The 10400-nt window shown below is 47.5% G+C and overlaps 1 protein-coding gene across 12 annotated transcripts; it reads right to left on the bottom strand.

Annotated features, from left to right (window-relative positions):
- Nucleotides 1-3580: 3580 nt before the first annotated feature.
- LOC133914985 (putative pentatricopeptide repeat-containing protein At1g03510) lies at nucleotides 3581-9047 on the bottom strand. 12 transcript variants are annotated; one of them, XM_062357964.1, is made up of 5 exons: nucleotides 7693-9045; nucleotides 7463-7600; nucleotides 4190-4340; nucleotides 3831-4089; nucleotides 3581-3716 (listed from the first exon to the last, which is right to left on the bottom strand). In XM_062357964.1, the coding sequence occupies exons 1-4, from the start codon at nucleotides 9000-9002 to the stop codon at nucleotides 3970-3972; spliced, it is 1719 nt and encodes a 572-aa protein (XP_062213948.1). In that variant the 5' UTR covers nucleotides 9003-9045; the 3' UTR covers nucleotides 3581-3716; nucleotides 3831-3969. The 12 variants fall into 12 exon arrangements, with proteins under 12 accessions (XP_062213948.1, XP_062213950.1, XP_062213949.1 ...); XM_062357969.1 differs by lacking the exons at nucleotides 3581-3716; nucleotides 3831-4089 and adding exons at nucleotides 4413-4460; nucleotides 5933-6012 and having other exon boundaries at nucleotides 4207-4344; nucleotides 7693-9047; XM_062357971.1 differs by lacking the exons at nucleotides 3581-3716; nucleotides 3831-4089 and adding exons at nucleotides 4413-4460; nucleotides 5933-6012 and having other exon boundaries at nucleotides 4212-4340; nucleotides 7693-9047.
- Nucleotides 9048-10400: the final 1353 nt, after the last annotated feature.

The following is a 10400-nucleotide window of genomic DNA, read 5'->3' as shown; positions in this document are numbered from 1 at the left end:
GAGGAGAGCGGCAGCCGAGGTGAGCGACCGGGGGGATACGCCGCCATGTAGATGTAGCCGGCGCCCGGCGGAGTATCATCGCTCGCCGTCGCCGGGCCGGTGATGGACGGAGAGAGAGGTGGCGGGCGGGCGGGCGTGCTCCGTGTGTCGGGGACGGACGGAGCGGAGGTGACGCGGCCTCACCGCTGGGCCTACCAAACACGGGAAAGTAAGTGGGGGAGGCCGAGTGGGCCGGCCCATCTGTTAATAAAAGGCCCATGGGCCGTCCTCGTCTGGCTCTTGGTCTCAAGGGTTTGTTTTTTTCCTAGAGGTATCAGTCATTTTTCAATAACGTATTTACTAGACTTTAGTCGACTAAAATCTCTCGTAATTTCAAATTTTCAATCGATTGCTTGAACACCGACATTGGTGAGCTTCTTCGCATGCTGGGTTAGGGGAGGAGGGTTGTCAGGTTGGGGTTGTATTCCCCGGGCTTAGAAGGGAGGCCCCCATAGGTGGTTAGCACGGCGGAGGCGACGAGCGGTGAGCAGAGCGGCGAGGCGGGGTGCCACCAGTCATGGTGGCAGAAGACGACCGGTGGGGGTGGCGACGAAGCTCAAAAATCGACTGGTTAGTGCGGCGAAGGCGGACCTGGTGGTGGGGAAGCCGTCAGGGACAAGAGGAGGCGGGAGTAGGCGGGGGCATGACGACGAGAAGGGAGTTGTTATCGGTGCTACCAGAGGAAGAAGAAGCGTGTATGGCTGTTGGATGGAGAATGAATGGTTATGATGCATCATCTAAGAGATTTCTTGTTTTCATACGATTGAGATATAGTCTGACCCTTCTAATAAAGTAAGATTTATTAACTCCTATTGTTACATCAAGATGATATGAACATATAAGCTTATACTTATTTTTAGCTTCTGCATAGCTCGGAGGTATCAGTCAATGCTAAGGGTGGCAGTTGACCCTGTCGGGTCGAGTCCCCGTGGTTTTAGACCCAATGGGGCCAGGTTCAGGTGGAAAAATGGTCCCACGGGGTCATCGGGCCAGGGCCCTGACCCAATTTGGTTTCGGGTTCTGGTCTAGTTTTTCACCCGCAGGGCCACTCGAAACCCAAAAATACTTTATGGTTTTCACTCACGAGACCACACCAATCGTGGCGGCACCTGAAACCCTCTCCTCCCTCTCGGTCGCTCTCTTTCTCTCTTCTCATCAGCCGAACAGCACAGAGCAGAGCAGAGTCGGCAGAGCGTCGTAGAGCAGCCGCCGATCCCAAATCCGTTGCGCCTGAGGTCGAATCAGCCAGGCCCAAGCCCTAAGAAGCAAGGAAGGATGCTGTCGAAGCATCCCCGAGCTTCCCTCACCGGATCCCCATCGAGTCCTGGTCAGATTTGGTGCACATGCCCTCTCTTCCCCAACTTTAGCGTGTGTCCCCGCCACCCCACCGTTGAGCTACCACAGTAGAGCCTCCCCCGATGAGTTGAGAGCACGGTAAGCATCGTAGGACCTCCTCGAAGCTTCATCACGTGCTACTTTGGCTTGGGCCCATAGCCACGCGCGTGAGCCGCTTGCTGCCGCCCTCTGTGCTTGTTGTTGGCCACCTTCTGGCCGAACTCCACCCAATCAGGTTCCTCTTGACCACTTGAAGCCTTTGCGCGTGCTTTTTGGCTGTCGGCCCAACGTTGGCACGGTCACCCATGTGCGCCTTGCGCCGCCGTGTCGCTCCGCTTACCGCTGGCCAACTCCGGTCGGGCCCACTGGCCACAGACCCACTAGCCAAGTTCCCTCTCCGTCGTTGCAGCTAGCAATGCCCTCTATCCGCAAAAGATCGCCGTTGTCGTGGCAACACCGTCATGGGTACGCACTAAGGAGGTCGTTGCTAATCCAACGCCCTCGCTTGCCGATAGAGGAGGCCACCGCCCAAGACCCGTGCGATGCGGCGAAGGAGCATGATGACCTGTGCGACGGTCCCCGCTGGGGCCAGGGCCGAGGGTTCTTTTGCACTCGATATCAATATCAGGGACGGGTCGGGTTTAGCATTTTGGGTTTTGGGTCGGTTGCATTATCGCTCCACCCGACCTTGACCCACCCTGTTGCCACCCCTAGTCAGTAAAGAGTCTCTCTCGTCATCGAAAGAAAATAATCTACTCTCACTCCATTACCAGTTTCAAGCAGATTGAGCAATAGATAGATGTACACTTTTGTTGTTGTTCAACAAAAAAATCTAGCTACTGTACTGTTGGCGATGACAGAGTGTGTGTTCAACAAAAGCTGCATGAGCGACTGGGTGTGTACTGTTCTTCGATCATTGCATTCAACTTGCTGCTGCTGCTGCTGGCCCCTGCCGGCCGATCCATCGGAATTGAACAGTCAATTCAGTGGCCGTCGTTGTAACAACCTGGAATGTTAGGTCGCTGTCCCATCATCCCTTCTGTGGTGCATCTTATGTATTAATTCATTAATTCTTTAGATCGATCAATAGTGATTAAGGGATGCATACATCTAAATTACACACTAATCGGCGAATCGAATCGAATCGAATCGAATCGAATCGTCATGATTAGATTACTTCTCCTTCATCTTACCTCACGCCGTGTTGTTAACGCGTCGGCATTTTTACTTTACTTTTTTGTGCCACTGCCGCAAAGCTAGCTGCTCGTCCCCATTCAGAGCACTACATACCTGCCTGACTGTTCGTGGTTTCCAGTTACGTGCACGGTACTAGACAAAAAGCATCGTGCAAATTGAAGCTCAGCAGAGTGCCCATCGAATTCGATCGCCAGCTGCGATACGCACCAGCTCAAGATGGTTCATGCATCGATCAGATTTGTGTGTGCGATATCCTCTAAAGATCCAGCACAAACTCCTCCATGAAGAAAAAGGAAAAAAACAACCTAGCTAGAGCCAATTTAGACCAGATTCCGCACTGTTTCGATTTTCACATCACTGATTCACAGAACACGTTATTCAGAAACCAGAATTACTGCAACAAAAATTGTTCCGTTCTTTGAAAGAACAGACATAATCTAACCTCTTGTTTCATCCGATTTCCACAGTGGAAATCTAAATCCAACTACATTTCCAACTGATGAGTTGAATAAAAGGGTTGAATGGTTGATGGTAAACCATTGCTTACCTGGCTCAGAATCGCCTGAATCACCTAATAAAAGCTGGTGACACAACTAGAATGAGCTTGAAGACAATTTTCGTAAGACTGATCCACCCTCAAAACCATTAAACAACCTTCTCCTTTTTCAGAAACAAATAAGACATAAAGAATGTCCTCCATCCATCCTTACCACACATGCTCTTGAGCTCTTCGATTCTGGATTGAGCAGCGAGATCTTAATGCTATAACATTCAACAAGCTTGTAAGAACAAATCGTCTTTTCAAACTCAATAGATAAAGAAATAAAACCCAATAAAAGATGTTTACCAATTAAAAGCCAGATGCTTGCATAGCATAAGGAGAAAATGGAATGTATTGACCATCTATTAACATCTATATATACACTCAATCTGCCAATCATAACTCGCTAACAGCTAATCAAGTGCGCTTTCATGTACAGATACGAATGGTTTCATGAAACCGAACATTTGGCTTGCAACTCAACTTCATTCTTCTCTGCTTCAGGCAAACACTCCTCATGAGGGCAGGGCCTCGCGAAGAATTTGGGGACCTTATCCCCAGGCATAATAACAGGCAAACCACACTCTTTCCCCACTTTCTCGTTCTGCAAACAAAGCACAGTATCGTTCTTAGCACAAGTTTACGAGAAATGATCTTTCAGATCTTCAGGAAGATGTTAAGATAATAAGATGAGGTGTGCATAGAGCGTGTTACTTACTACCTTGTGATCAGAAGTTGTCTTGCTCGGTGATGACGCAATGGAAATGACAGTATGCTGGCCCTCTTCGAACATGACAGGATGCCGAGACCGGAGGAGGGAGCAGAGCTTGTCCCAGTGGTAACAACACGAGAAGATGCTACTGAGGGAGAAGATAACAAGGAGCAGGAGAGCAGTCCCCAGGGGAAACCCCAGCGTCGGCCTTGAGGAATGCTCCATCGGCACCGTCATGGATGGAGCAGGTGTCAGATCTTCTAGCCTGTTTATTTGCATCAGCTGGCTTCTGCTAATTCTGCCTATTTGGTTAAGAGCCCAGACTTGCAAGGTGAGGAGACTGGGTATATGTACTTGGAAGGTACCTTGCGGAGCTGCACTTGCACGTACAAAAGTCGATGAGAAATGGACTGACTTGCACGGTCAGGTAGGCAGAACCATCCGTGGTACTGGCCAGTGCTGTGGTCCACATGCATCTGCTGGCCTGGTGGTAGTGCTTGATGCTGATCCCACTGCCTGTCTTTTCCAAGAAAAACAAGGTGTTCAAATTATATGAAATACACTTTTAGAGGGTGGGAAGAAAGGTACCTAAGGAGGCGACGCATTTACTCTTATGGATAGAAGTTTCAGGTATGTCTGCAAGGATATGTTTATTAGGTAAAACATAATGAATCGACTACCAATGTACTAAAGAGCTTTAGCTTCAGAATGGAAAAAGTAAGTTGGCAATACAAGACTCCCTACGGGTTTTCTGAGGTAAAACAGAAACTTACTGAGCTTTAAGGGATGTAACATCAATAGATATGATACTGTTGGAAGGAACTAACAAAATTAACTTAGCAGATATAGTTCAGAATTGATTCATGCACTCAACAAGGATAGCTACCTCGATCAAATTAACGCAAAGTTGGCATGTAACTTAAAAATCTACTGTGCAGAGGGCACAGAAGAGATGAACGTGAAGCACTTTATCTAGTGTGCATCATCATGACCCTTTTGAAAAGTATATGCTTTTCAATAAATAAAGGGCCGACAGCTTGAGTATCCTTGATGAAATCCACACATGTGTACGGATGACACGTATGCAAAGTTGTCAAGAATGTGTGGCTTCTAGTATAAAAGAGTAGTGTCTGCTAGTTATTACCTTATTAAGCCTGCAAATTAGGCCCAAAGAAGGCAAATTAATTGAAAAACTGAGATATCTTATACCATAGCTTTAGCACTAGTTATTGAGGTGCCATCCACAAGCTTTTCCATCTTAAAAGACTTCCATAAGTCGTTGGACAGGCATTTCAAAGAACAACAACAACAACAAAGCCTTTCAATCCCAAACAAAGTTAGGGTAGTCTAGAGATGAAACCCATAAGATCTTGCAAGTCTAGTCATGGCATTTCAAAGGGTTGGAAATTTTTAAAACTCTATAAAGGAAGCACGGGAAGCACAGAACAGGGTCCAAAAGAACAGTAATCGAAGATAAACACATGGTTAAGTACTTCAGGCAGATCAGCATGAAGAAATTTATTCTTGGCTGTAGCATTTCCTACCAAAATGGCATATCAAGCATGTTTCATTTTCTAGATATGTTCAATTAGTGATAATAGATGAGCTGCATGAACAAATCTGATACACATGTTTCCCACTCAGAGGCTCCCACCTACATAAATAACGACAGATATAAACCCCTTTTAATAACACACTACCTCCTGTTGGTCAAATATTTATGCACGTCGTGTGCTCCCTTCCTTGAATAGATGCTCTTTCTTCAATGATTCATGGCCTAATATAGCGAAATGCACTCTCCACATATTTGTAGCAGCAGTCAAGGATTTTGGTGCAGAAAAAGTACTGATGGAAACGGGCAAATTTAGTGATCATAACTATGATACTGCATTGAGAGGACTACGAATTAGCCTAGAATGTACGTAGTTTACAATTGCAAAAAAAATTGTAGTGTATAGCGCCATCAATGCAGTGTATGATGGCAGATCTCAGTACAATTTATGAAGCAAAATATAATAAATTCATGTGGTTCAGATTAATATCAGCAGCGTTACAATCTCAGGTTTTTCTAATGCAAAAAAGCAAACAAGATGTGTCGGCAGAATTACTTGCACGTCAGCCAATAAGCCATCTGTCGTGGGGCATAGCACCACTATCAATAGCGATCCATGCCAGCCCTTTAGCCCACCTACAACAGAGCTATTTGAGAGTGACCTCTTGTGTAGGATGTTAGGTAAGTGTTCCTCCATTACATAATGCATAGGGAAAGTATCACGCACTACAAATCATGGTTCAGGGAAACTGTCATCAGTGTACACCAGTTAGCTTCTCACATACTGGACAAATTAACTAACATCCTGAGTGCGCATCACCATTCACCCATGTTATGTTTCTAGATTTAACTTCATAATTATAATAAAATAGTAATACTTAATGTTATTACTCTTCTGTGTGTCTTAACTGAAGCAACCCAAAGAGTTCATACTACTAGAATTTTCCAATGAATACAGGTATTTCTTATTTAATGTAGGTATGAGCTTGCTTAGTTCGAATATGTAAAAAATCAAAATGAAAAAAATCAGTTTACATGGGTATTTCCGAATCATGCTAACTCATCTCAAAGTTTCAAGTGATAACCATCATGTTGGTCAGATAATGCAACCAATCGATTGGCCCGAAAGACATGAAGAAAATATCAACAGATGTTAGTCGCAGCCTCCCAGGGCACCAAGGAGTTCTATATTAGGAACGGATGGCAGTGTTTTGCTGACGCCTCAAATTCAAAGCAGATGGTAAAACAATTTTACTATATCGTGCTGCAGATGGACATTTCTGATATTGTATTTTGGTATTCGCATGAAGTTGGCCGAAGTTAAATACTACTACAACACTTCTCCTCAAGCAAAAAACACCTAGCTATGGAGCGTGCATACGTGCGCATGAGACCTGTGCGCAGGTACGGAACGTGCGTACGTGCACATGAGACCCAGGCAGTAGATGCTCCCCTGTGCATGTAAGCAGGGCTATAAAAGCCATGTGTTCTCAGCTGTTTGATTGCAGTCTGAATACAGAAAACAAAAGGGCATGCATCACCACAAGTGCTCTCGAGAGTGTGTGTGTGTGTCAACATTGAGTTTGTTTCTGAATTAGGCCAAGGTGTGCTCATGTTTGCAGTAGCATGAGTGTGACCCTTGGTTGGCTCCAACATTTAGCATGGTCATTGTCGACGGCTGGTGACCAACCTATGAATCTTACAAAGTAATAATGCAGGGAGCACTAGTTCCAAGTCTTGGAACAAAATCAACACAGTAGAGACAAGGGATTTGGATATATCCAGGCCCTCAAAACTGAGTCATGGCTGCTGATACATATACACCTCGCTTCACACCATCACCACAAACAAATTTCATGTTTCTGCAGCATACACAGTCAATTGTTTAGTCGCATAATTGTTTCTGCTGCATTTATAGTAAGTTATTAAGTTTTAAGAATCATGCCATGCTGCATATGACATCATTCTGATAGATGTGGAGTTAGGACCCTATCCCAATTAGATGTTCTCTAAATGTTAATTAGAAATTGTAGAGTTTCAACTGAAGAAATACCATAAAGAAAGAAGAGTGACATTTCTCATCTACCTTTCCATAGCTATTGCAGATCTGAATAAACTTTGCTGTGAACCAGTGATGACTGATGACACTTTGTCTGATTTTTCATAGAAGTTCACTGCAGAAGAACAATCAGTCAGTCCCTTCGCGCTTTGACTGATAGCAAAACTGTTGAAATCATAGCTTGGCTAGTATAGACAACAAGACATTTGAGGGGGGGGGGGGGGGGGGGAAGAATCTATTGGACGTGAAATTAATACCTTGACTTGCGGTGTATCATCCAACTGCTACCAGGCAGTCTCTGCACACCTCTCTGCTCCATATCCCTCCTCACCTGCTCTGCCTCCTCATGCATGCCCATGCCTGAATAGATGTTGGCAAGCGAAACAAAGTTTCCTGCATTCTCTGGTTCAATGTCAAACAATGCTCTCCCGGCAACCTCTGCCAACCTCACCTCCCCATATTTCCTGCAAGCAGCAAGAAGAGCCCCCCAGGCTTTCGCTGTAACCTTCACTGGCATTGTCCGTATAACCTCGTAGGCTTGATGCAGCCTTCCTGCCCGCCCCAAGACATCAACCAAGCACGAATAATGATCCCCGCATGCCTCCACTCCGTATCTCTTTGTTAAAACATCAAAATACTGCAATGCGTCGTCAGCATGACCAGCATGGGCGCAGGCCGCCAACAAACTAAGGAACATGATTCCATCAGGCCGGACATCATCCTGCTCCTCCATATGTCTGAAAAGCGACATTGCAACCTCCGCATGGCCATGGAAAGCATAAGCCGATACCAGTGAGCTCCAAACAACCACATCACGGTCCTGAACCTGATCAAAAACCCTCTGCGCGCCAGCTAGAAAACCACAGCGCCCGTACGCCTCGATGAGGGAGCTGCCAATGTGGGATCTCCTAGACATGCCATGCCGCACCGCGAAGCCATGCACCTCCCTGATCGAGCTCAGCGTGCCCATTGCGGTGCACGCGGGGACGAGGGCCAGCAGGGTGATGAAGCTCGGCGCGACGCCCACTCTTCGCATATGTCGGTACACCTCGATGGCTCGGGCCGGGTGGTCCCCAGACTCGACGACCGCAGCGATCACAGTGTTGAAGCAGGAAGCGGTCGGGGCGACATCCATGAGGTCGAGCGCCGTAGCCGCGGCGGCGAGGTCGCCCGCCCAGACGTGGACGGAGATCATGGCGCTCCAGACGACGGCGTTGCGGTTGCGGGCGGGCAATTCGTCGAACAGGCGGCGGGCGAGCGCGGGGGCGGGGGAGTGGGAGCTGCCGTAAGAGGCGATGAGGGCGGAGGAGAGGAAGGGGCTGGAGAGGAGGGCGCACTTGGCGGCGAGCGCGTGGAAGGAAGCGGCGGTGCGGGGGACGCGGAGGGCGTTGGCGGACTTGATGCCGAGCGGGAAGGCGTGGGCGAAGGAGGGGTCGGTGAGCGGCGGGAGGTCGGGGGCGGAGAGCATGCGGGAGAAGAGCGTGATAGCATCGCGGTGGCGGCCGGCGTTCACGTGGGAGGTCAGCTGCTTCGTCAGCGACGCCAGGCGGTGGTGGCGGGAGGGCATCGTTTCGTTTTTGAGTTGGGGTCGACGACGGCGGAGGCGGAGATTAAATAAGAAAAAAATTCCTATTTACCATCGGAAAATAAGGTGAGACTTTATTTATCATTGATAATTTTAAATTTTCTTATTTATTATTGTTTCTAATTTGTATCCCTTCATTGCTACTGCTTAACAGCTGTCATTATTTTTATCGTTATCTTTTATCATCGTGCTTCAATTCCCAACTATACAATGAAATCCACCAACATCCTAGTCCTATTCAACCCAACTACCTGCACGACCAACTCACCGTGCTTGGACACGCAGACACATGCAAGGTCACACCACACCAAACCCCAAGTAGCCCCTACTTGGCTATGTTGGCGCACCTCCCACGGGTCCATCCACTCCCTCGCCGTCGGGGAAGCCAAGAAGCCACACCTCGGAGTTGACCCCAACAAGAAGCTCTCTTCCTGTAGTGGCGATCACCACCACGCCAAGAAGCATGGCCCCTCCGTCGCTAAGCTCGTGCTCGCGTCCTTCCTCAGTGTCATCGTCCTCCTCGTCGACGTCTCCCTCACCGGTGTCGATGTGCATCGCCCGCTGCAGTGCTGATACCTGCATTATGTTAGCATTGGTGATGGCAACCCCACCAGTAGGGACGACTCACTTTCTTGGCTCTCCATGCTGGGCCATCCCCACTTCATCGACGACCTCCTGGCACGGTGTCTTGCGCCTGGGGGCTCGCCGTGCCAGGACATGCGCATGGTGAACATCTCTATCACGACTCTTGACAATGCTGTAGTAAGGGGAGAGTCGACCGCAGTCGGCACCGTTGAGATCCACGAGTTCACGTTTTGAGCATTGGACGACACCGACCAGCGGCGCTACCTCAGCTGGGACTACTTCGAGATCAACATCTTTGGGGACGCGTGGAAGTCGCGACCCTCCATCGTTGTCACATCTAAATTCCTTAATCATGTCATTAAACATAAATATGTTATTAAGCATCATAATCATCATGTTTATTGTTAAGTATTTTGGATTGCTTGCTATTTCAATTGGTGTTTTGATTTTTTGTTAGATGTTTTGAAAATAGCCAACGTTAGAATTTTCATTAGTTTAAGTCTCGCTTAGAAGTTAATCGCTGCACCAATTGTTATAAAAGTTCAGTCGCAGTTTTTAGTTGGTCCACACTTGTAAGAAACGAGGTTTGCATGTCACTCTATGACATTCCTCACCTCTCTAGCTCTCCATCCATCTAATTCTTGCTCACATGTATGAAGGTTTGGAGATTTTCCAATTCAAATTCATCACCACCCGTTCTCTGAAATTTCAGCAGCTGAGTCATCCTCTCCGTCGAGCTTTTCCTTCGATTTTTTATTCACCAAAGGTCACAAACTTGGGAAAGGGACTTTGGGT

The sequence above is a fragment of the Phragmites australis genome, chromosome 4 (genome assembly GCF_958298935.1).
Source record: "Phragmites australis chromosome 4, lpPhrAust1.1, whole genome shotgun sequence".
NCBI classification, from domain to species: domain Eukaryota; kingdom Viridiplantae; phylum Streptophyta; class Magnoliopsida; order Poales; family Poaceae; genus Phragmites; species Phragmites australis.
This window is presented reverse-complemented; position numbering and strand designations above follow the sequence as displayed.

Bases quoted from the DNA above. Each gene is read 5' to 3' on its own strand.
- LOC133914985 (XM_062357964.1), bottom strand. From the start codon at position 9,002: ATGCCCTCCCGCCACCACCGCCTGGCGTCGCTGACGAAGCAGCTGACC. The intron at 7,601-7,692 runs GTATTAATTTCA...TGATTTCAACAG, and splicing joins ATGATACACCGCAAGTCAAG to TTTTGCTATCAGTCAAAGCG. The intron at 4,341-7,462 runs GTAGATGAGAAA...TGGAAAAGACAG, and splicing joins TCTGCAATAGCTATGGAAAG to GCAGTGGGATCAGCATCAAG.